We start from the raw sequence: 25,292 nt of genomic DNA on the forward strand, positions 1-25,292 counted from the left end.
ACACTGATCTTATCAAATGAATTTTTTTATGTCAATTTTATAATTAGGCACAGTGTTATAAAATATTATACATATACCTCAATAGTTTTTATTATTATTTTACCGGACTTTTTTATGGTATCTGAAATAAGTATATCATCATTTCCCCAAGAAAATAGATTATTTTGCAAAATTTATATAAAGTTTGGGTACTTTCTAAAGGAATATTGAATATACAAAATATTGATTCTATCTCAGTTCTTTGATTTCTCCAATTCCTAATGAAAGTCATTAAAAGTTGTAGGCATTTTAAGTTTTTCGTTCAATGTTTCAACTATTTGAAATGAGAGAGAGAGAAAGATATTTTGAAACACATTAAGGCTTTTTACCCCAATGACTTTATTTCTTATGAGAAAGTGCCCTAATAATGGTTTATTCTTATACATTTCACCAATTTTTTTGGTATTTTTATGGGGGATTGGATATGAAAAGTACTGATTATTAAATTCCTAGTTTATGAATTATAGATCTCAATTTATGTATTGAAAAGTATTAAAATTTTAATTTTGATTAAGCTTATTGAGCGTGCTTTCAGATGCATGAGAAAATGCAGGTTTTCCACTATTATCCTTTGCTTCTTTATCGGCTCCAGCAGAGATAAGATATTTAATGACATTAATTCGACCTCTTCTCAATGCCCAAATGAGTGGAGTATATCCATCATTATCCTTTACCTCTTTATTAGCTCCAATAGAGATAAGATATTGAACAATTCCAGTATAGTCATTCATTGATGCACAAATGAGTGGAGTCCATCCATTATTATTCTTTGCTTCTTTTTCAGCCCCAACTGAGATAAGATATTTAATAATATCAGGTTTATTGGCTCTTGATACATTATATTTACATTTTCTTGTTGTCCAAATGAGTGAAGTATATCCGTCATTATCCTTTGCCTCTTTATCAGCTCCAATAGAGATAAGATATTTAACAACTTCAAGTTTACCAAGAATTGAAGCCCACATGAGCGGAGTTTTTCCAGATATGTCCTTTGCTTCTTTATCAACTCCTTGAGAGATAAGATATTTAACAACTTCAAGACGATCATTTTGTAATGCTTTAAGAGAGAGGGTCAAAGTTGCTATTTGTCACTTTTCCACAAGAATATAATGGGGAAAAAGTTATCATATAGTTGATCTCATTCACTGAGGTGAGAGATGCATGTAGTGTAATGTGATAAACAGTGGGATTGCTGCTCTAAGTCCTAGGTTCGAGACACATTGGCTTCATTTTTCTCTTTTTTATTGACGTAAACTATTCAATTTTTGTGTTATCCATTCAAATTTCAGAATTTTTTTTGCAGATTTCACGCTACATTCGAAGTTACCTTTTGTAACAACCACCACCGCCTACGAAAGACGAAAGTGTGTCACGATTTCACCCGGAAATCCGACGGTTGTTTAAGAGTAAGCACTTTTGGCACCTACTCATATGTCCTTTGCTTCTTTATCAACTCCTTGAGAGATAAGATATTTAACAACTTCAAGACGATCATTTTGTAATGCTTTAATGAGTGGAGTATATCCAAATTTATCCTTTGCTTCTTTATCAGCTCCAAGAGAGATAAGACATTTAACAACTTCAAGTTGACCATTATATGACGCAAGAATGAGTGGAGTATATCCATCTTCATCCTTTGCATCTTTATCAGCTCCAACTGAGATAAGATATTTAATTACTTCAAGTTGACCTCGCCTTGATGCTATAATTAGTGGAGTATATCCATATTTATCCTTTGCTTCTTTATCAGCTCCAAGAGTGATAAGATTTTGGACAACTTCCAAGTGACCATTTTCTGATGCCCAAAAGAGTGTTGTCGTAAAGTTATTCTTTGTTTCTTTGTAATCTCTAAGAGATGCAAGATATTTAACAATTTCAAGATAATTACTAACTGTCGCAATAATTAGAGCAGTAGATCCGTCATTATCCTTTGCCTCTTTATCAGCTCCAATAGAGATAAGATATTTAACAACTTCAAGTTTACCAAGAATTGAAGCCCACATGAGCGGAGTTTTTCCAGATATGTCCTTTGCTTCTTTATCAACTCCTTGAGAGATAAGATATTTAACAACTTCAAGATGACCTCCACGTGAAGCCCAAATGAGTGGAGTATCTCCCCATTTAGACTTTGCTTTTTTATCAGCTCCAAGAGAGATAAGATATTTAACAACTTCAAGATGGCCATTTTTTGATGCCCAAATGAGTGGAGTATATCCAGACATATTCTTTGCTTCTTTATCAGCTCCAACTGAGATAAGATATTTAATTACTTCAAGTTGACCTTCAGATGATGCAATAATGAGTGGAGTATTTCCCCTTTCACACTTATCTTCTTTATCACAGCCACATTCAATGAGAGATTGAACAAGTCTCACATTTCCTTTATAGCATGCAACGTGTAGTACATTTATTTTATTACTTGCATATTTTTCAGTTGTCTTTTTCCAAAGTCCTTCTTCGCATGATTTCGAAATCATTTTATGATTTCCTTGAGATGAAAGTTCATCAAGGAAGCTGTAAATTCCTTCAAAATCATCGGAATTCTTAAGTTCTGAAATTTTTGATAGAATTCCACTGTCACTTTTTTGTGATTTTATGGCTTTTCTCTGTTGAATCAGAAATGTCATTTTGTATTTGTATTAAAACATCAATAATACCATCAAAAATTCTAAGTTTCATGTATTTCTTGACTGATTTCAGAATTGCAACGACTTCTTCGAGATTTTGTACAGAAACATTTGTAGCACGAGTACATTCGTATAATTTGTTTGCGTTGATTGTAGAGCGCGATTGCTTGAGAAGGGTAATGAAATCATTTGCTGACAATTGAGAGATTTTCAGGATTTTTTCGATATCTTGCGTTTCAAACGTATTAAAGAACTTATCGCCATCAATATAATCTTTGATGTGAGCCGCGATGCTTTCATAATTTAGCTCGAGACTCATTATTATTAAACTATGAAGATTTTAATAAAATTGTAATTTTTTACAAACTCTTTTAAAATATATAAATATGTATTAGAATAAACATAGAAATTTACTTCAAAATTTAGATTTGTGTATTGAAAATTTTGTTGTCCTGTTATTGGCTCTTAATAAAAATATGGCTGAAACTCATAGAGGAAAGAATGCTTTAGCTGAGCGAGAGCCAAAAATCGTAGAGAACAGAAAGAAATCCCTTTTTATCAAAGGTAGAAAGTTCCCAGCTGCTATGCAACAAGTTTGGGATGATCTTGCTCTCTTCAGGTTCGGCGAAATTGTTAAATTCACAAGAGAAAATGACATTGTTCCATTCGAAGATGCTTCTCAAATACAAGAACATTGCAGAAAGAACGATTGCTCATTATTCACTTTCGCTACAACAAATAAGAAGAGACCAAACGATATTATATTCGGCCGTCTTTTCAATTTCGCATTATTAGACATGTACGAGTTCGGAGTTACTAATATTATTCCACACAAAGACCTTCCAAGAAATGAATTTTTACATGGTCAACTTCCAGCCCTTATTTTCCAAGGTGACCAATGGAATAGCGAGCTTAGCTCATTGCGCAACTATTTTATGGACTATTTCGTTGGAGATCTTCAAGGTTCAGTAGATCTTGAACAAGTAGCTCATTGCATTGTATTCACATACGTTGAGGAAGACAAGACAATCCTCTTCCGCCACTATTTAGTTAATACAGAGAATGATACCCCACAATTGACATTAACTTCTCCTTGCTTCGACCTCGTTTGCCGTCGTGACATGAAGCCTGACGAGGAGGCTTACGAAAATGCTCTCATCAAGGCTCCAGAGGAAAAGAAGAAGAAGAATGTCAAGAAGGACGCTCTTGGCCGCGAACTCGGCAGAGTATTCGTCGGCAAGAACGATACAACTTCACTCACAATGAAGAAGTTCCCAGGTCTTCCAAAACGTTCAATGAGACAAGCTGTTCAAGATGCAGAACACGATTTAGAGTAAATTTAGAGTTTTATTTTATTATTATTGTCAAATGATTATCATTTATTACAAAACTATCTATTTTGAAACAAATTTAAAAAATTTAATTCACAATTGTATAGTTTTTAAAGCTTCTAAACATGGTATTAACAATGAATCCGTGAAATAATGAGTTTAGTAAGTCAAATGTTTAGATTCATTACTTAATTTTTGATATCCAAATTTTAATATTTTATATTTTTAAGCCATAATAGCATGAAAGGCATTCAACTCATCATTGAATACAGAACATCATTCAAAATCGCCATTTATCTATTGAGTTGTGATAAAAAGACGAATTTGTCTCTTTGAGAATCAAGAAAATTTTAGATGACAAAAGGAGGTCTCTCAGCTGAGGAAGCCGAAAAGGTCTTGCAACAGAAGCTTGAGGCCCTCAATGAACCAATGGATGATGAAAATTACTATTTCGTTCAAACATTCACAATGAATCTCGAAAAATCACCAGAATATACAGAACAGAAAAATCATTCTCATGATGAAGAAGCATTTCAGAAAGCTACACTAGAGGGCGTATTAAAGGCTCGCGAATTATTAGAAAAGAACGATATTAAATATATTCGTCCACCAGATAACTTTGTTGAAATGTTTAGAGATGAAAGAGAAATGGAAATCGTTCGTCAAAAGTTAATGGAAGACCAGAGAGCAATTCAGATCGCAGAAGCAAAGAGAAAACAGAAACAGATCGAACAGGCACCAAAAGTGGAGAATGTACAGAAGAAACCAGGTATCCTCATGAAGAAGAAGGTAAGTGCTGCTCAAAGAAAGAAAGATGCAAAGAAAGCTATGAGAGCCAAAAGCAAATAAAGTTTCATAAAGTATTTATTTATAAAATATTAATTATACAAAGTCATATTTACAATCAACGTCAATTTGACGTGATTATAATTTTTATCAAAATTTTAAATTAACGTTTTGAGCCTTTCCTCACGTTGTGAAACTAATAATATTAGTAATATTATACATACATAGGATTCATATTGGTTTAATAATTAAAATGAATTCAAATATCAACAAAACATTAAGAACTGACATCTAAGTATAGCGTTTGGTTCTGATAACTAAAGTAACACTTAGTTTAAAGATTACTTCAATTTTTGTCTCTTATATTGTTATAGAATCTATTCATCATGGAGCTGCCGTCATTGTGAAAGCACAATTTGATAGTCACAATGATGGCATGAAATTTTGATTCACAATCTACTAATAATTTAATAATTATTAAACTTATTAATATGGATGGTAATATATCCTATCCAAAACTGATCTGGAGTCAACCCCTTGTTGAAATTAGTTTCTCAGATAAGAAAAAGAATATATATTTTTACATAAAATTTTAAAATTTATACAAACAACTAATATAAGCTAATACAAATATGTGTACGAGATAAATTATTGCATGAGTGTATTTGTAATGTTTTTGAATTCGTTAATAAACAAATCTTCTTCAAGATCGACGAATTGGTCACGAAGACGGTCATGACAATATTGTGTACCGCATGCTTTTGATTCCCAGCAACCTTTGAGGTGATTTTGGTCGTTGATATTTAATCCTTCTGGCATTACTGGTTTTTTATTCATCAACATATGGTAATTTACTCTTGCAACACTTGCAGCTGTTTCATACCAGTCTCTGCAGTTGTATTCGTGTGGCATAATCTCAATTAAGTGAGTTTGCCTTTGTTTTCTTGATTCTTCCATCCAAATGACATGAGCAAGGCCAGAACCATGGAATCCTATCAATACCTGTGCAGGAGCAATTAGTTCAATCTGTTCTCGAATATCTAAATTTTGTAATTCGACAGTTCTTATGTCGCAGAAGGTGCAAATTGTTTTAGACAACTCTACAATCTTATCCAAGTTCTTTACATCTCTTTTCGCGCCACCTCTTTTGATAAATAAAACAATTGGTTTTGTAGAGTTTTCTATGTGGATATTGTTATATTTTATTACATCTTCTCTGAAGCCAGGAGCTGTGGAACTGTTTAAATTGTATTTGAACAAAATTGAATTAATTTCATTATTTCTGTAAGGATCTGGATTTGCTTCAGGTTTCTCACACCCAATAATTGCGTATTTGAAGAAGTATGGCTTGTACCTATTTTCCAGAACGATTGGCTCATATCTTGAGATCCAATTTGCCAAAGCTTGAAATCTCCAAAATCCGTCGGATCTGACGAAAAGTCTGCGGGTATCTCTTGTTGCAAATTGATGTCTGACATTGATAAATGAATAATATGGTATGAAAAAGTCATAAATCATGTGCCACAACATATAGAAGTTGTAGAACACTCCGTATATAAGAGATGTTTCTTCTATCACTTGCTTTCCATTTCTAGGTATTTCATCGAAGGTAATATTGGTTACAATTGGCTCTTTTGCAAATCTGTCCGTAACTTTATCGAATGGAGGAGCTCTAGAGCCAGGAACGAGTAGAGGATTTGGAAATTTGAAGTGTGCACGTGAATAAAAGAAAAATGTTCTGTCAACATGATAAATATTTCTTGCTTCGCACCATCTTGTTCCAAAATACTTGCCATGACATCTTATCTGAGAATTATTAGAGATTTCTGTTTCGGAAAAATCAGTAATTGAAAGGTTTACAGGAAAATGTTTTGAATCACAAATTAACTCTGCTTCGTATTTATCAACAACCGGCAAAAAGAACCTTAATTGAACGACACCATTGTAATTTGATATTACATCGTAACTATTCGGTGGATAAATTATATTTTCTGATTCCCATTTGGTTTTTAGAGAACAAGAATTCAAAACAGTTGAACTATCAATATCATCTGAAAATGTAATAGTTACTGTATCATTTTTTGATGTAACACTTCGAATTAATTTGGAAACTCCGGTAGAATGCGTAATTTTCTGAATAAACTCTTGTTTTTGGACAGTCGTACTTCCAAAGTATAAGATTGAGCATGTAAATATAATAATAAATTCGAAAACCGGTAGAAATGAATATAATAATTTCATATATTTTTGTCACTTTTTTGTAATAAACCCATTTGAGCATAATTTTTATACTTTTACGGGTAAATATAATGTGTACAATCATAACAATTGAATATTTGATTTTTAGTTTTGAATGTATAATTCTGTTTTTTTTTATGAATTTCATAAATAACGATAAACGTGTAAATGGATCCCAATCAAAGTCTCGCTCAGGCTCTTATTGATGGGCAACCTGTCCAAGACTTCAGCCAAGAAGAAGTCGAAACAATTCGCTCCGATTTAGAGAAAGAGAAGGAAAAAACGATAAAAGAAGGTAATACAGAAAAATTGAAATTAATACAGAAAATTTTAGCAAATATCGATGATATTTCAACTGCCACACAACAAAAGAAAAAGAATCACCAACTACCTCCGATTAAACAACCAACAAATGAAGAAAAACAAGAAGAATTAAGGAAAAAAGTCGAGCAAGCTGCCAATGAGAACGACGTTTCAATCATACAAGGGGACGAAATCTCTGATGCAATAAATATTTCAAAGCAAATCATCAAAGAAAAATCCGAAAAGCGAGAATTACTTGAAGCTCAAAAATACCAGGATCTATACGATAGTCTACTTTTATACAGGAACAAAACACGTAAGGTGAACAAAGAATCTGCAAAATTGAATGACCTCGATTCTCAAATTAATAATTTAGAAGAAACACTTCGAGAAGCTAAGGATAAACGTGACAAAGCGATTTCAGAATTCGATAACCAAACAAACACTAAACTTTCCGAAATGCAACAACAAAATGAAGACAAATATAATAATTACGATCAAGAAACTCAAGAAAAAGTACCACAATCTGTTACAAAACCAAGTCCGATGCTTCTTGACTTGAGAGCACGTGCTAACCACTTAATAAATTCGCATAGATTCGCCGAAGCCCATAATTACGATGTAGAAGCCCAAAAATTAGAAGAGAAAGAGTTGGAATCAGCTAAAAAGTCCTTCCTCCACGCAAGATCTAAGCAAAAATCAAAAATAATGTTAGAAGATAACAATAAAATCAATATTTACCTTCAAAAGCGTCAAAATGAGCGTGAGGAAATGCTGAGGAACCATAATCACCAGATATATGTCATTGAAAAAACAATCGGAAATTTAGATTCACAAAAAACGGATAAACCAAAGCCAAAGATTGCTCCCATTCAAACCACGAAGTCTCGTCAACTAATAACTCCCCATTTGTTGATGCCTCTTGGAAGAAGACCTCAATCTGCTTATTCTCTTTCCCGCCCAAGGAGTCAGAACTCCTTTGGAGCTACACAGTAAAGTATTGTTTGTAATGTGAGTTTGAAATTACTATATCTATTTTTTTTAATAATTTTTTTTTATGATTTCATATTTTATCAAAAACATTGAACATTGATGAGTCATCTTTCAAATATGGATTTTATTTAGTATATTTAGATAAAATGATCAACTAAATTTTGATATGTCTTCTTGATAAAATCGATTTTAAAGTTTTACAATCTTAATGCAAGCTCACAGAGTTCTTATAGAAGCTGTTACGCATAGCTTACATTCATTCATTTTGATTTCTTTCGGAGAAATTGAAGAGTTCTAAAGAAGCGATTCTATTCCTAACATGAATGGTTTAGCTTATACGTACATTGTGGCAAATACTTGAGTCTAGTCATGCATATATCTATAAATATTGTCCTAGAAAATATAAACAACTCTGGGCATAAAATCTACATCAGATACCAATTCTAAAAATCATAAAAAGAAAGCTAAAATCCAATTGATTTTTTGATTGGAATCACTTCTAAAATCTAAAATCTTTCAAAAAAGTGACAAAATTAATGACCGACAATAAAACAAGTACTTTTTCTGCTGGTACTTGGGGAAGAAGCAATACCACAACTGGTAACAAAACTTTTTCAACAACAACCTCATGGACCAAAAATACCACAACTCAGCCAGAACAGCCACAAGGATACGGAGGCAACGACCAAGTTGCTCAATGGACAACGCAAAAAGGTACATCAGGCGGTTACAAGAGAGCCGCTGCCGGTGAAGGTGATTCAAAAACAAAGACAACAGGTTTTGGTTCCGGATCATCTTTCACTTCAGGCTCATCATTTAAAGGCGAACCAGGTACAGCATGGGGTGCTTTGAAACGTGAAATCGACAAGAAGAACCAAGGCCGTGGAGGCGCAGGAGCTTCTTCTGGATTTGGTGCATCAAGAAGCGCTTTTGGCTCAGGAACATCTTCTTTTGGAGCTAGCAGAACAGGGTTCGGTTCATCAACTAGTTCATCGTTCGGTGCAAACAAAAGTTTTGGAACAACTTCTTCTTTTGGAGCAAATAGAAGCACAACAACCACAGGTACAACATCTACATTTAAATCATTTGGAACAGGTTCCACTACTAGTTCTTTTGGTAAGTTTGGAGCTGCAAAAACTGTTCAAATTGTTGGAGAATACAGAACATCTCGTGGTCAACCATTTTTACAATACGATATTAATCTCGATGGACCAAACAACGAACCAGTTACATATTCTCTAAAACATATTTGTGCAATTCCAAGATACAATAAATATCCTGTTGAAATGCTTCGTTGGTTCGATTACGTTATAGGTGGTGGCATTACCTACGTAAATCCAAATCCTAAGGATACAAAAATAGGCTTTGGAAGTACTTCTACAACCAATAAATTCGGAACAGGCTTGGGTGCAGGAATTACTCAAAAAGAGTTCATCGATATGACTCCTTGGAAACTCGACCTCCAATACATTAAAATGGGAACGGCGCCAGAAGATATTGAACATCCATACGGAACTCTTCCTTCAACAGACATTCCACAGGAACAGCCTCCTATCAAATACGAAGAAGAAGAGGAAGTGAAGGTTGTTGCTCGCGGATTTTACAGAAGTAACAAATTATTCGATAAAATGCGCGATTACGTTGGAAGATCTCATACTCCAGGCCTTGTACAGCTTGTTTCAAAGCAATACGTATCTGCAAACTAATGATTTTATCTTGTTTTAAATATAGAATGTTATAATAAAAATTTGTTATTTGAAAAATCAATGTAATCAGTTTTGGCTTTGCATTGGAAATTCTAAAAATGTCTTCGGAGACATTATATTTAAGGGTGCCAAAAATAAGATATTAATAAATTTTAGTATGTTGATTGATTTTGTCTCGTGTATGATTTAGAGATGACATGTATAATTTATAAAAATTTCCATTTATTCAAGGACATTAGAGTATATCTTTATTAAAAAATCAGATTTAGACTGTGACAGAGGTTTAGATTAAGCAAAGTTAATTTTTTTAATTTTTTTTAAAGTTTTGGGCCTTAGTAAAACACCATCTCGACCCCTATTTTGGAACGACGATAGATCTTATTTGGCCTTACAGTGGACCCTTAAGATCCATATCGATTGGTTATTTCATCGTGTGATGGATAGTTTTCGATAAGTCCTGATGATTCCTCGGGAAGAAGTGACGTGTTAGAGTTTTGAACGTCAGTTACACGATTGTATTCTGTAGAGCTTTCGAAATATATAGGTGGATCGTCAGGTATTGTTCTGAGAATACAATTTTCACTATATGCATCTTTGAATGCTTCTGTTTCCATAAATTCTGGTAGAATTTTATCTTTATAACTATCCCAAAGTAGAAGAATATTTGTTTGTAAATCTTTGAGATACTTATGAATAGGATCATATAGATCTTTGATTAATTTATTGAGATAATTTCGGCATAAACATGCAAATGGTTGTAAGAAAAATATGTTATTTAATGCGAACTACGATTATTTTCGATAAATCAATTCTTTCGTGTTAACAATTAATTTATCTAGTTTCTAGCTAGAATCAATAATTAGCTAATCTGAAAAAATTTGACAAAAGTTTTTTATGGGTCAAACTGAGAGCCAAGACCAAAATAGAATGGATGGCCCAACATCATCAAGTCCAAATCTTACAGAAAATCAGTCAATTGCTCTTCAAAATTCAGATGAATTCGTTCACAAAATTATTAATGATAATCAGTTTTGGCAAAATAGAGGAAAAGACATAATTTGCGATTTCCAATCCAAAATGATAATTGATCCCCCTATTAGGAAGTTGATTGAACAGCTACGTGCGGATATTAACTCAAAAGATTTAGATAAAATAGCACGTGAAAATGAAAATTCAGCGAGAAAATATAGTTCCATAATTGAAAACATCAAAACATATAAACCATACTCGATCCTTTTTGAAATTGATGCCCAACTCGAACAATTACGAGCAGAAAACGATAAAGAATATCAAGAAGTAGAGAAACTTAAAGATGAAAACAAAAGATTGCATGACGAATATGAAAAACTTGTTAAACAATGTACTTCAGATTTCGATATATTCATTTAGAAACAAACATGTGTTATCTTCAATGTTTTAATCTGTTTACTGTTACTTCTCTATATTTGCTATTATTTTGATATTTTATAATTTTCTATTCTTTTTTCATTGTTGTTATGTTTTTTATTCTACTTTATAAATAAATATTTCGTTATTTTATTCTTAATCGTTCATAAATTTAAGATATTCTTATATTGCGTTTGGGGGCTTAATATCAATTAAGAATTCGGTTATAGGGATGACTGTGGATCCGACCAAATATACGAGGAGTGTTTAAACATAGAATGTTCATTGAATTTCTCAATTTTAGATTTCTAAAATTATAAAATTGTCACTTTTTCCAATTAAAAAATGTCAACTAATGATATAGATCAACTTGCGGGAAAATTTATGGATTTCATTGACAAATGTCCTTCTCCATATCATGTATGCCAATATATGAAAGAAAAACTTTTAGAAGCTGGATTTATTGAAATTGATGAACGAAAAATTTGGCCGGAAGGAATCAAAAAAGGATTCGTAATTAGAGATTTTAGATCTATTATTGCTTTTAATGTTAATAGTTTAGAAAAAGCAGTTCTTGCTTCTGCTCACAATGATTTTCACTCTATCAAAATAATTCAGCGTCACGAGAGCCAACAAGTTAGTGAATACGTTTCTCCAGTTCAAAATTACGGAAATCCACTTTGGGATTCTTATGCTGACAGATCTTTGAGAATTGGCGGAATTGTTTCATATATCAACGACAATAAAAAACTAGACTTCAAACTTATCGATTCTGAAAAGGCAGTTGCTTCTTTTCCAAATCTTGCAATTCATCTTCGCGGAAAAGGCTACGGATACAGATTTTCACCAGGTGATAACTACGTTTCATTTGGTCATGCATCAATCAATGACGTAATTGCTAATGTTGCAAAATTAGACTCAAATAAAATTAAAGATCACGATTTATTCCTTGTTGACAGCCAACCATCACGAAGAATTGCAGACCTGATTACGGGTGGAAGAATTGATAACTTTGCTTCTTGTTTTGCCGTTTTAGAATCATTTTTAAATTCATCAACAGAAAATCCAAATTCTGCGACTCAAATCATGTCAATATTTGATCGTTCACTCATTGATGGAGATACTGCTGCTGGAACTAACAGTACTTTCCTTGAAGATGTTTTAGATTATATTTTCGATGAAAAACTTGACGAAGTTCGCGACAGTATATTCCATGTATCATGCGATCATGCGGAAGCTAATCATCCATCATTCCCAGACTTCTACAACCCAGACCAAAAGATTTTAATGTCAAAAGGTCTCGCAATTAAGAAATCCCTTCGAGCTGACTTAGCCACAGACAATATTACGCAATTTATAATAACACAGGTAGCAAAAGATGCAAATGCTCCCACTCAAATTTATATGTGCAGAAATATGCAGATAATGTCTCCTTCTGCTGGAACAAATATTACAGCAAACAGTGGACTGAGGACAGCTGATGTCGGAATCCCTATTCTTTCAATAGGTTCTGCTAGACAAACTGCATCTGCAACAGATCTTTATAATTACACTCAAATTCTTACAAAACTTTTCTCAAATTACGGAGAGTATTATAGATTATTACCTTAAAACTATAATTTTTTGGCAAACCCAAATTTTAGCTAAAAGTGACAGGGAAAAAAACGTTTAGTATTAAAAAAAAGACCGATGAGAGCTTCGTTCGAAATATAGAGGGAACTGAGAATGCGCAACCATTCTCAGGGAATATTGGATGCTATTCCCGTTCCCTCTGTATGGAAAATTGAGGTTTTCAAAGGGAGTTAAAATAATATCAAATTTATACTAATTTACTTCAAAATACAAAAGTATTTGACAGCTAAAATTAGTTACTTTAGCAAGCCTATCAATACCCTTTTACGATTATTGTTACTTTTTCGAAAAAAAAGTAAAAACAAATTTATACTAATTTACTTCAAAATACAAAAGTATTTGACAGCTAAAATTAGTTACTTTAGCAAGCCTATCAATACCCTTTTACGATTATTGCTACTTTTTCGAAATAAAATAAATTTATTATCAAAAACCTTTTTTTTCTTAGTAAAAATAAACGAAATTTTTTACCTTATGAACTTTTGATGGAAATATGCAAATTTAAAATAATAAAGAAAGCCGCGAGCGAAGCGATCGGCTTAGTTCGAAGATTTTGATTCAAATCTTTGCTGATCTGTAATTCGCGGAAGCCGCGAGCGAATCGAGCGGCTTAGGTCTAAGATTTTGATTCAAATCTTTGCTTATATTCCTTAAATTCTTTATGAAACTCGCAACAGTTCCATAAAAAATTTTAAATTCTAAACTGTCGAAATTACCGATCGGTAATCACACCCTTCACGGGCGTGTCACTTTTTACAAGTGTGTCACTTTTAGCTAAAATTACCCCTACTCGTATCCATATACAGTCACTATCATTGTGCATAAGGTTTGTCTTTCAATCTTTAAAATTTGTTATTCACAAAATTAAAAATTTGATTTTGTCACTTTTTTGGCATTCACATGAGTTTTTCCCCAGTATTTTTTCGACAAGTTAAGATTATAAACAGTGATATGGTCTCTTTGAACTGTATTACTATTTTCACAGTTAATGACAAAGAAAATTCGCTCTTAACTTATGACATGGGAATCATATCCAACATAATTCAAGCGCGATCAGAGTTTTCAGATATGGAACTCTTCTCCATTTTCTACTCATTTGCAGATTTAATGAACACAGAAGTTCCAAAAACCAATGTCATTTTAGCTGTCAGAAAATTATTTGCTTTAGGATACTTTATTACACAAATACCACATACAGAAAGGCAAAGTTACTACAGAGAAATGAGAGATCTTGTTGATATCGTCATCAATGAAAGAATGCAATTTCCTGCATTACAAACAGTTTTCTCTTGCTCTGTTGGTTTCTGCTTGACACAGATTATCCCTCACATTAGGATTTGTGATTCATCAAGCCCAGAAACTCGTGATATTTTCGATCTTTCAATTATGGCAATGAAATATTATAAGATTTTAATGACAATCAATGACGGATCACTTCCGATTTTCCAAACATATATCTTGTATCTACTCCTGACATTTACAGATCCTTCCCAATTCGATAAAGAACATATTGAGTTACTTGGCGACATAATCAACGTCGCATCAAAAGCAATTGTCATACCGGAGAATATCAACTTCAACTACGTCGCATTAATCGACAAGCTGATTTGGATGCTGAAAACTGAAATCGAATTATTAATGCCAGAAACAAAAGTTTTGATTTTAGTTTTCTTGACAAAAATATGCGCGAGATTTTCAGTAGGAATCGATTTTATGATCGATAATCAGAATATTGAAAATGTCGCTTTGTTTATTATTGGATATCTCAAAACTCTTCAGTTTGGCGGAAAGACTACACCCGAGAGAAAGGATCCTGTAGCAACAGGATCGAGTGTTCCGTCAAGATCAATCATACTTTCTACTTTTGATCAAGAAATTTCAATTGATGATCAAGAATTGAACAAGAAATATCCGAAATATACAAATCCACCACGTTACCCTGACTCATTAATGCGATATCCAACAGTAAATGTACTACTTACCGCTCTTACCCAATTTTCAAAATTTAATATCGAATACATTTCATCATTTATACAGAAAATGCTTGATTTGACATCAGAGAACAGAACTTACGAGATATTAATGTTCCTTGCTGCATTTGTTCGTTCAATAATTTTAGCAAATATTCAAGGTTACAAATTACAGCTAGAAAAGGTCAAAATCATCGAGAAACTCTACAATGAAACATCCTCCATCTACATTGATGATGAAATTATATTGTTTGTCGTTGAAATTGACATATTTATGATGAAATCTCTTCCGAAACACCATAATTGCTTCTCAATTGCACTTTCCTTACTTGAGAAATGTCTAACAAGACTCCAGAACTCACAATTCCTCATTGATTGCCTTGCTTTCATCGCTGTTACATGTCCTTCCAAATTAAAGACAGTTTTGCAAGACAACAAGTACGATTTACGTATTGCAAATCTCATGTTCTTCCTACAGAACAAACATGTCGAACAAATCAATGCAAATGCTTCTCAAGAAATACTAGAAAATATCAAAAAGTGTCGTTTGTCACTTTTTACAATTAATGAAGTTTTTCTTAATGATAATGTTTTATGTTCATTCTTCTTTGAGTCAGAGCCATTTGTTGAATCCATTATACAGCATTTCTATGAAGAGAAAACTTCCAAATTCGCATTGAAACTGATAAAGAAAGGTTTGTCAAATTTGGAGAGAAATTCAAAAATTATTACAACAATAAGTTCTTTCTTCTGTCAAACAATTAAAAACGCGATAGAAGACACGAAGTACAGGGAATACGCGAGATCAATCATTGATGCAACTAATGATGCAACAGCTGCAGCTGTTTTGACTCAAAAATTTGTTCAGTTGTTCATTAATTTCGTAATAAATACTAAAGAAGAAAAAGATCTTTTCGCAATTTTGAAACTAGCTCAAAACTGTGCGAAATTACACGGAAAGTTCAAAGAATTCTTCACATCATATGAACTGATACAAATGATACAACCTGCAGTAGAAGAAATAGCAAACAAAGGTGGAAAATTTAAACTAATCGAAAAAATTTGGTTCATCATTTTCGATGCAGAAATTTTGCCACCTTTCCTCAAAAATCAACAAATAGAAGATAAAAGTGACAACATTACAAAAAGTGACACTACTTCAAAAAGTGACAATTCGCCTGTAAAAAGTGACATTGTTCTAAAAAGTGACAACCAAGAATATGTTATTCATAATGCAGAGCCATTGTGTTTGATTTTTGATTTGTTGAGGAAAAGTGATAAAGAAGAATGTGTTGAATTCCTTAAGTTCATGAGAAAAACATGCGAAGAATCAACAAGTAGTGGTTTACAAACGAATAACTCATCATTTACAACTGTTTTGGTCAACTTCTTGTGCGAATACAGAAATTCAGAGGAAATCGATGAATTGTTTACAGAAGCATCGAATCTTTTCACTTTCTTGGCACAATATTCCATCAAATCTGTTGATTTAATGATGATCTTCCAAAATATGACTGCACTTCCTAACGGCAAAAAACCGATTTTGACAAACGACTTTTTGAATTCATTGTTGATTATTTTCCAGTCACCATTTGAATCACCATCATCTTTCTTCCACATACAAGACAAAGGATCATGTATTACCATTCCGAATATAACAATTTCCCAACCGATAACATCATTTTTGTTTATGATTGACATCGCACTTTTGGGATATACAACAAAAGGGAAATTGTTGTTTATGGAATGCCAATCATCGGAAAGCATCTTTTCTGTTAATTTCCATAACAATTTATTGAAATGTGCTTATAGAGATAATACAAAAGCAGATTTCTTTGATTTCGATATTGGAATAATTCCAAACATGTGGTCAAATTTAATTATTTGCTACAACCAAAGCATTTTCAGTGTGTTCATGAATGGAAAAATGATTGGACAACATGAACTGAAGATCAAACCATTCACAGAGAAATTCAATTCTATTCCTCTTTGTATTAATATCCCTGCAAATATCGGTTTATGTCTTTTGAGTCAAAATCTAAATTATGATCAAGATTTTGTCAGAAAATTAGGACATTTACCACGCCAAAACAACACTTCATTCGATCCTTGCGAGAAAGGAGATTTCCCAAGCGAGTTCGAGATGTTGTTCAACAAAGAATTCTCTGAGAGTTTGTTGTTCATCATGAGCGCAAGTATCTGTAGTAATGAAAAAATTGGAAATCTGAGTCATTTAAAGGAGAAATCGTACATTTCTATGAGAAATGGCTCAACATTCGGATTTTATCCAACATCATCAATGGTTATATCAGCTATTGGTGGTTCCGGCGTCTTGATTCCTTTCTTCAGCCAATTGGATATGTCAAGTGCAAAATCCGAAGATTTTGACACTTCATTTTTGCCAGTTTTAATCAAACTTTTGATAGCTTTCTTGAGAGAAAATCCAGAAAATCAAAAGTCATTCTCCAATTTAAAGGGATTCAAGATGATTGGCAACTTGATTTTCCGTGCATCATCAAGACAATTGACATTACAAGTTGTTGAATTGTTTAAGATGTTGTTTTTCGAATTAACTGTTGAAGATTTGATTTTGTCAATGATTTTGAACATTTTCTTGGATGTAAGAATGTGGATTTACGCTGATATCAAAGTCCATGTCTACATTTACCAAGTTCTTAATGAAATCTATGACAAAGCATCACCAAATATCAGAGAACTCCTTTTGAAAGAAGCAAATCTTCCAAACAAAATCTTGTTCATGATCAAAACTTGTTATTGGTGCAAACCAACGCCAAAACTTTCTTTATTTGCAAGTCCTAAGATCTTAAAGAACTCCAAAGAAGGCGAAATACATCGTCCTAATGATTTGGAAGTCGTAAGAGTTGAACTATGGAAATTATTGCAGAAAATGTTCGCTGACAATTTCACAGAATTCAATTCTTTGGCATTGATTTATTTCGCAACAGATGTCGATGATATCATGTTGACTTACGAGACATTGAGATTCATGGTTTCAATGATACAATCCCAGGATCAAAGATTAGTTGATGCCATTGCAAGCCACATTAATTTCGAGGCTTTCTTCCCATTGCTTCTCTCCGAAAAAGAAGAATTACATATCCTTTGTATCCATATTTTTGTAAAGTTCTCAAAATTGGCGCCAAAATATTCAGAACTATTCCTTTCTCCTTATACATTTGGCGAATGGGTTGACAGTATTTTGGCAGTGATGAACACCAACCAAAACTCTGTCAATTTGGCTGACAACATTTTCGGATATGTTTTCAATTTATTTGACAAAGAACAAGAAGGAAAACTCAAATTGAAATTGATTGAAATTCCAAACAGCGATGAAAATGATTTGGAAATTGATGATGTTACGTTCTTGGCTATTGGTATCATGGCAATAACTCCTTTCGATGATGAATTGGCTTACGTTTATTTATCAAGACTCAACAAAGGTCTCAAACAGAAACAACAACAATTATTGAAATGTCCTTCTTTGGTCACTTCACTTTTGTTCTTTTTGATTGCACATTGTCCAAATGAATCCATTAAATTCGACAAATCATGTCAAGTAGTATTAAACATTTTGGCAGGAATCTATTGCAGTTCCGACAAAAATGTTTTAGATGAAATGATTGTTTTGTTGGATTTATTGACAGAAAGGACACAAAAAGAATACACTTACATATCAAGAGCTGTTTTAACAGAGACAATACGTTGCTCTTTGAATGGCGAATATTCATTTGCTTCTGAGAAATTGTTGATTGATGTTTTGAACACAACTTTTGTTTATTTGTTCTCTATTTCGAATTCATCTAAATACGCAATTGTTCCTTATCCAGAAGAAGTAGTAAATGAAGATGAAAAGCCATTGACATTCCAAGAATTAACACAATTAAAGATGTCGAATGACACAATAACATTGAATTATTCATTTGGGACTCGTTCTCTAAAAAAACAAATTTGGAAAGATGCTGATTTGGCTGATACTTTCTTGAGTTGTATAGAAGGAATGCCTGAAAACATCTCAATGAACCAAATTGTTTTTGCTAACGCCAAATCCCTATTCTTCCTTTACGGTTTCGTTCTTGCAAATGGTTTGATGCACGCGCCTCATTTCCCGATGTTTTCAAACCACATCAGATTTTTGACAAATAAAATCCCAACTGATGGCGGTTTGTCGTCTCCTCAGAAACAAGCCTTCATTTGCTATATAGCAGGTTTGAGCCATATATACATGAGGACAGATAGAAACCACGTCAGCCACATTTACATGACAGAAGATGCAGAAGCATTTGGAATCACGTTTAAAGCTGTTTTCAACATGAAACGGAGAATTCAATGGGGATCATCAATTGACTCATTTGAAGGATGTTTCAAGTCAAGAGGACATCATTTCGCACACCAAGCTTTAGAGGAATTCTCTAAATACGAAAGCGAAATGCCTTTGTTAATCAAAGAATACGAAAAGAATCTTTCAAAGACGATACAAACAGTTACAGGAAACTTTGAAAGTATTTCGACCAATTTCGAAAGATTGAATGAAATCGCGAACTCCCAAAATACTAAAAACAAGAAATTGCAAGTAACAATGCAGATGATGCAGTTCTCTTCAACAATGAGAAACGAAATGAATATTGGCGCTAAACTCTACAAACAAATGATCAGAACATTGAGTTCAGAAAACGGACCATGGAATTCTCCTGATTCAAATCAAACAACACATTACAAGTTGGATGATACTTTCCAGAGGAATTTCAGACGTGGAAAGATGATTGAAAACACATTGTATTCTGATCACAAACACGCATCTATTCTCAGAGATACAGGAAATATCACAAACGCTGTTCATTTGTTCACTGATCACTTAAAGAAACTGAGAATTGCAACATTTGCTGGTGAAGAAGACATTGTTTTTGGAGATAACGATGTTTTGGATGAGAAAATCATTCAGAAGGGTGATTCCGAGACAGACAAAGGAAATATCTTGATCAAAATTGATGCAAGATTAGTTGCAATGAAGAAAGTTTTGAGTGGAAGTGTTGTTTTGACAACAGATTACTTGATTTTCGAATCAGATGAGAAATATATTGAAATCGAATGTAAGACAATAGAAGCTGTCTATTTAAGACATTATTTGTTACTCGACACATCATTGGAAGTATATACAAGTGCCAGAAGAGCCATTTTCCTTGATTTCCCAGGCGGAAAGAGAAAACATTTCTTGGATGTTTTGAGAAAACAAAAATTTGCAAAGAAGATTTTCATTCAATATAACCAAAGTGATATCAATCCTTTAGTTAAGAAAGCAACAGAAATGTGGTGCGACGGACAACTGAGTAACTTCGACTATTTGATGAAGATAAATATTTACTCAGGAAGATCTTACAACGATTTGTCTCAATACCCTGTTTTCCCATGGATTTTGTCAGATTATTCGTCAGAAAAACTTGACTTGAATTCGCCAGCTTCATACAGAGATTTGTCGAAACCTATTGGTGTTTTGGACGAAGAAAGATTGGAAGTAATGATGGAAAGAAGCAAGTCAACAGATGACGAAGAAAACAACTACTTGTACGGCTCTTTTTATTCATCTGCAGCTGTCGTAATTGGTTTCTTAGTAAGAATGGAACCATTTACTTCACTTCACATTGAATTACAAAGTGGCAGATTTGACATTTCTGACAGATTATTCCATTCAATTCCACGAGCATGGGAGAGTGTCATTCACACGACAATGGACTTCAGAGAACTTATTCCCGAATTCTTTTATCTCCCAGATTTCCTTGTAAATTCGAATGGCTTCGATTTAGGAAAAGGATCTACAATAAACGGCGATGTTTTGTTGCCTCCTTGGGCAAGTAGTCCTTCTGACTTTATCAGGAAGAACAGAGAAGCTCTTGAAAGTCCATTTGCTACACAAGGTTTGCCATATTGGATTGATTTGATTTTCGGAATTAAATCAAGAGGAAAACTCGCGAAAGAATGCAATAACTACTTCGCGCCTTTCTTCTTCACAGAGTCAATAACGAAAGAAGTCATGAAAGACGCAGCAAAGTTCAAGTTCGCTCAAGAATTCGCTGCTTGTTTCGGAATGGCTCCTCAAAAAGTTTTTGACACTTTACATCCAGAAATTCGTCAAAAGTCACAGAAAATCGATCCACCGCAAACATTGCAATTATTGGATTCCACGATGACATCAGAGATTGTCTGCATTTCCGCCATTTCGAAGACAATTGTCGCTGTCACAAAAGACTGGGGAATCATCAAATTACTTCCAAACGAAACAGAAGAAGTTGGTGATATTGGAAGTGGTTTGGCAACAGGTCTAAAACAGGAAAAGCCAATAGTCAAGATAAGCGATTACAATATGATCATAGCTTCTGAATTTGACAGAGCTTTTTCACTTGTTAATCCATTGACTTTTGAAAGAAAAGTGACAACAAGAAAACATATTGGAAAAGTCACAGCTGTTTGTGTTTCTCAGAACTACATCGCGACAGGAGATTCCGAGTCAACTGTCCGCCTCCAGGAGATCAACAGCGAAAAGGCTACTTTCGTTCCTTTCCATAAAAGTGTCATCAAAGCACTCGGAATTTCGGAAGACGCCGATATCCTTGTCTGTTGTTCTGAAGACGGATTTTTGTCGGTTACGACGTTGACAACGGGAAGAACATCGCATATCATGAAATGCGATGACGGGGTACCTATTTACGCGGATATAACTGGCTCTGGTTGCATAGTTGTCATTTTCGAGAACAAAGAAAATTTGATAATAAGATCTTTCGATATTAACTTGAATTCGATCAACTCTTGCACTGTTGCAGGTAGATTTGCTTGCGCTGACATATTCGAGTGGTGCCATAAAGCAACTCACGCGATTATTTCAACAAAAGATGGTTCTCTTATGATCATCAACGTTGAGTCGGCTGAAGTCATCTGGGATATCCAAAAGAATGTTGTTAATGTAACTGCATGCGCTTACAGAGAAGAATGCCAAGATATAATTTTAGGAACGGCGGAAGGGAAAATTGTTTCTCTCCCACTCGTTAATTAGTTTAAACATAATGTATGGATTTAAGTAAAAAATATAAGTTTAGCAATGTTTTTTCTCAATGATATTTTTACAGTTTTTTTATCACTATAATATTCTCAATTAAAATATTTTCCGTATCCTTTGAAATTTTTGAATATTTTTCAAAGATTTACACGGTATAATTAATGATTAACGAATAACTTATTTTTGAATGCAATGCTATTTCGAGATTATTAATGTATCCAATGCATAGGTGTTATGGGTGCGGTTAAAAATACTGTAAGAGCTTATGAAATTCGTAAAGCCGCAAATACTATAAACTATTTTTTATATCGTGTCAATGACCAACTTAATATCTTCTAATAAAATCCATATCAAGCTTATATCTAAATTTTGGTGCCTGTAAAATCCCGTCAATAATTTAATCAAAATTTGAATGAGGTCTTAATTTTTCAGAACTGTCTGAACTAACGTTGTTGTTACTTATCCAATATCTATTAGAATAATTAAGTAATGAAAATTTCCTCCATTCAAATTTTTCAATTATAATATTTTACTTTTTATGAATTGTTATATTGTTCGTATTCTCCCAACCCATGACTTTTTCGTGACGTTTAAAGAGCCTTTATCAGCAGGAGAAGTCAAGGATGAAATGTTCTTACAAATTGGAGTTCCAACGAGATCAATGACTTTAATTTTTAATGGAACAATATTACAGGATCATGTAATGCTCGATTCTGTAGGTGCAAAGCATACATCGATATTATATATGGTTATTAAGCAATGTGAAACAGTATTTTTACGAGATCCTAGAAGAACGATTTTGGAAATTGTCTCGTTAATTTCATATCTTAGCAACGTTCCCAGTGGAGTATACAACAAAGCATTTAATGATATTAGAGATTGCGTTAATTCGCCATGCTTGGAACCTGTGAAAAAACTTTGCAAAGAATTAAATCCGTTTTTAAAGAGAGTATTAGAGTTTATTGATAGCAACGACGCTCCATTTGATGAATCTGCCATAGATATGCTTCTACGATATCAAGATTATGAATTTAATATTTTGGAAGGGCTTGAAGGCGAAATAAAATCAATTTGGAGTCAGACTTCGTCAACAATTGAGGTTGTCCTTGTTGATAACTCCTTAGATGAAATAATTGTGGAGAATACCGATGAATCAGAAGATTACGTTGAGCCCACAAATCTTGATTATACTTCCTCAATTAACTCCGATCCACTCCCATTTTGTATCAAATATGAAGACCCTGATTACTAATTATTTGAAAAGATAATTCCATTTTTCACCACTCTTATTTTTCATCCATTATATCTGCTTATTATGTTTGTATTTGAATTATAAAATTCATTTTATTGTGCCTTTTTTAAAATCATATTAGTTTTACTATATTTGCAAATGAAACTCATATTGTTTCTGATTTTAAAGCAGAGATATGAAATAAATCAGTCTTTTAACGATATTAATCAATTTGAGACGTTTGTAGATCTGATAGCTGCTAAGATGTTGAAAATGACATGGAATTTTCAAATTGTGTTATTTGGAAATGTTTGATAGTATAGTTACAAAAGATTTCTCATACGAAGGATAGATGTAAAAGATCCATTTTCTACCAAATTTTACTCATTCAGAATAAATGATATGATAAAAGTGACAAATTCAGCAAAAATTCATGAGGAAAGCAATTGGGTGGGAGAAAAACTTTTTTGGAAATAGAACATATCTCCAATTTGCTCTTAAAGTAAGTGATAGCAAATATGTCAAGCCAATTGTTGAGAAAAGTATTAAAGCCATTGTTGGTTTCCATGTTGCAACAGAAAATGGGATGATTTATCCAACAGATGATCCAACGCCAGTTTTTAAGTTACCTGATGATTTCAAATCGCTAAATGATGCTTGTAATTACATGTATTCACATCATACACGTCCCTTTAACAAGGCTCTTGCATCTATCGGTACTAATTCCGATACTGTTGTTTTAAATATTAGCCATGCAGCATCTGATGCTCGATATTTTTCTCATTTACTTGAGATTTTGAAAAGTAATGATGATTTTGCTGCACCTAGAATGATAGAATCTGTTGATTCAGCGTTTTCTAAAGAAATAGATTCATATAAATCAGAACTTCCTGTGTTTAATGCAGTCAATCCAAAATTATCACGTATTTATCAAAAAGAAACAAAGTATACGACAATGGATAATACATCTCATCTTACTACTGCTGTTTCTGATTGTCAAAACATCAAATGCTACAACAAAAAGACAAAATTACTTCATCATTTTTCCGAAAACCTTTGGTCATCTGTTATTTTATCAGCATCAGCATTCTCAGGAAATCTTTCAAAGATTGGGGTTGGTACATACATTGATTTGCGTCAATTTATTAAAAATCCCGGATTACAACACTGTAACATCATTTCTTCGGTTCTTGTTTCAGCAGATGTTACTAAAGATACAACTCTTGGTGAATTTATGATGCGTTTACGTTCTTGTTTTGACGAAAAAATGAAGAATAAAGAAGCATTTGGATATCTCAAAGCAATGCAAGTCAATGGAACTAAACATGCAAGTACAATGCCTGGGATATGTATAGACTTGTCAAGTATTGGTCCTTTAAAGATTGGAGGTCCAATTAAAGATGTTTGTTTTGGACTTTTGCAGAAAGGCGACCGTTCTCAAGCAACTTGTTCATACATCAATTATACAGTTACTGATGGAATGAATTCAAGACTTGTCGGAAGAATTCGCCATTCACCTTTCTCATTAAGCGACAGGGATGCTGAATTATATGTTAGATCAGTTCACTATGCATTGGAAAACTTCACTCCTGATATTAAATGCGGAAGAGCTTTAGATGAATTAATTGAATTTCAATCCCAAATTCAGAAGAGTTTTCCAAAACAGATTTCATAAAATCTTTAAAATGTATATTGTATTCGATGTTTGTAAACAATTTATAAGAAATAATTTTCAATATTTTTTTTTTACTAAGCCTTTCGAGCAGGATGCTTATAAGTTAATGCCTGTTAACACTTGGATGATATCATTATTTTTGGAATCTTACGAGCTGCAATCCAGCTGCTGCAGTTAGTTCCCTAGAAATTTGCCTTAAATACACAGCTGATTTGGGCAAAGAATCATCTTTTTCATCTGCTCCGTTGAAAAAGGGTAATTTTAGATTTGATCGATCGATTGCACATTTAAGACTATTTCAATATCAGG

General features: G+C 33.2%; 13 protein-coding genes across 13 annotated transcripts, besides 1 other annotated feature; 9 read left to right on the forward strand and 4 right to left on the reverse strand.

Annotated features, from left to right (window-relative positions):
• Positions 1–539: 539 nt before the first annotated feature.
• TVAGG3_1048000 (ankyrin repeat protein family) lies at positions 540–1,004 on the reverse strand (the record flags this gene model as incomplete). The annotated part of the gene is made up of 1 exon (XM_001305817.1): positions 540–1,004. One exon carries the CDS (start codon positions 1,002–1,004, stop codon positions 540–542), a length of 465 nt encoding a protein of 154 aa, XP_001305818.1.
• A 462-nt stretch (positions 1,005–1,466) lies between these two features.
• TVAGG3_1048010 (ankyrin repeat protein family) lies at positions 1,467–2,516 on the reverse strand (the record flags this gene model as incomplete). The annotated part of the gene is made up of 1 exon (XM_001305816.1): positions 1,467–2,516. The coding sequence occupies one exon, from the start codon at positions 2,514–2,516 to the stop codon at positions 1,467–1,469; it is 1,050 nt and encodes a 349-aa protein (XP_001305817.1).
• A 100-nt stretch (positions 2,517–2,616) lies between these two features.
• Positions 2,617–2,985, reverse strand: TVAGG3_1048020 (ankyrin repeats (many copies)-containing protein; the record flags this gene model as incomplete). Its single annotated transcript, XM_001305815.1, has 1 exon — positions 2,617–2,985. One exon carries the CDS (start codon positions 2,983–2,985, stop codon positions 2,617–2,619), a length of 369 nt encoding a protein of 122 aa, XP_001305816.1.
• Positions 2,986–3,103: 118 nt separating this feature from the next.
• Positions 3,104–4,254, forward strand: TVAGG3_1048030 (maturation of LSU-rRNA from tricistronic rRNA transcript (SSU-rRNA, 5.8S rRNA, LSU-rRNA); the record flags this gene model as incomplete). The annotated part of the gene is made up of 1 exon (XM_001305814.1): positions 3,143–4,003. The coding sequence occupies one exon, from the start codon at positions 3,143–3,145 to the stop codon at positions 4,001–4,003; it is 861 nt and encodes a 286-aa protein (XP_001305815.1).
• An 86-nt stretch (positions 4,255–4,340) lies between these two features.
• On the forward strand, positions 4,341–5,320 carry TVAGG3_1048040 (rRNA processing protein EBNA1-binding protein-related family; the record flags this gene model as incomplete). Its single annotated transcript, XM_001305813.1, has 1 exon — positions 4,352–4,846. The coding sequence occupies one exon, from the start codon at positions 4,352–4,354 to the stop codon at positions 4,844–4,846; it is 495 nt and encodes a 164-aa protein (XP_001305814.1).
• A 98-nt stretch (positions 5,321–5,418) lies between these two features.
• TVAGG3_1048050 (glycosyltransferase family) lies at positions 5,419–7,024 on the reverse strand (the record flags this gene model as incomplete). The annotated part of the gene is made up of 1 exon (XM_001305812.1): positions 5,432–7,024. One exon carries the CDS (start codon positions 7,022–7,024, stop codon positions 5,432–5,434), a length of 1,593 nt encoding a protein of 530 aa, XP_001305813.1.
• A 160-nt stretch (positions 7,025–7,184) lies between these two features.
• On the forward strand, positions 7,185–8,340 carry TVAGG3_1048060 (uncharacterized protein; the record flags this gene model as incomplete). Its single annotated transcript, XM_001305811.1, has 1 exon — positions 7,190–8,320. The coding sequence occupies one exon, from the start codon at positions 7,190–7,192 to the stop codon at positions 8,318–8,320; it is 1,131 nt and encodes a 376-aa protein (XP_001305812.1).
• A 512-nt stretch (positions 8,341–8,852) lies between these two features.
• Positions 8,853–10,304, forward strand: TVAGG3_1048070 (uncharacterized protein; the record flags this gene model as incomplete). Its single annotated transcript, XM_001305810.1, has 1 exon — positions 8,854–10,023. The coding sequence occupies one exon, from the start codon at positions 8,854–8,856 to the stop codon at positions 10,021–10,023; it is 1,170 nt and encodes a 389-aa protein (XP_001305811.1).
• A 613-nt stretch (positions 10,305–10,917) lies between these two features.
• On the forward strand, positions 10,918–11,553 carry TVAGG3_1048080 (uncharacterized protein; the record flags this gene model as incomplete). The annotated part of the gene is made up of 1 exon (XM_001305809.1): positions 10,918–11,412. The coding sequence occupies one exon, from the start codon at positions 10,918–10,920 to the stop codon at positions 11,410–11,412; it is 495 nt and encodes a 164-aa protein (XP_001305810.1).
• A 201-nt stretch (positions 11,554–11,754) lies between these two features.
• On the forward strand, positions 11,755–13,020 carry TVAGG3_1048090 (aminopeptidase protein; the record flags this gene model as incomplete). The annotated part of the gene is made up of 1 exon (XM_001305808.1): positions 11,755–13,020. The coding sequence occupies one exon, from the start codon at positions 11,755–11,757 to the stop codon at positions 13,018–13,020; it is 1,266 nt and encodes a 421-aa protein (XP_001305809.1).
• A 14-nt stretch (positions 13,021–13,034) lies between these two features.
• Positions 13,035–13,833: a mobile genetic element.
• Positions 13,834–13,936: 103 nt separating this feature from the next.
• TVAGG3_1048110 (beige/BEACH-related family) lies at positions 13,937–22,344 on the forward strand (the record flags this gene model as incomplete). The annotated part of the gene is made up of 1 exon (XM_001305807.1): positions 14,110–22,074. The coding sequence occupies one exon, from the start codon at positions 14,110–14,112 to the stop codon at positions 22,072–22,074; it is 7,965 nt and encodes a 2,654-aa protein (XP_001305808.1).
• A 271-nt stretch (positions 22,345–22,615) lies between these two features.
• Positions 22,616–23,655, forward strand: TVAGG3_1048120 (ubiquitin-like family; the record flags this gene model as incomplete). Its single annotated transcript, XM_001305806.1, has 1 exon — positions 22,616–23,329. One exon carries the CDS (start codon positions 22,616–22,618, stop codon positions 23,327–23,329), a length of 714 nt encoding a protein of 237 aa, XP_001305807.1.
• A 77-nt stretch (positions 23,656–23,732) lies between these two features.
• On the forward strand, positions 23,733–25,016 carry TVAGG3_1048130 (uncharacterized protein; the record flags this gene model as incomplete). Its single annotated transcript, XM_001305805.1, has 1 exon — positions 23,742–24,983. One exon carries the CDS (start codon positions 23,742–23,744, stop codon positions 24,981–24,983), a length of 1,242 nt encoding a protein of 413 aa, XP_001305806.1.
• Positions 25,017–25,292: the final 276 nt, after the last annotated feature.

Source organism: Trichomonas vaginalis, chromosome I (assembly GCF_026262505.1).
Source record: "Trichomonas vaginalis G3 chromosome I, whole genome shotgun sequence".
In the NCBI taxonomy this organism is placed as follows: Eukaryota; Parabasalia; order Trichomonadida; family Trichomonadidae; genus Trichomonas; species Trichomonas vaginalis.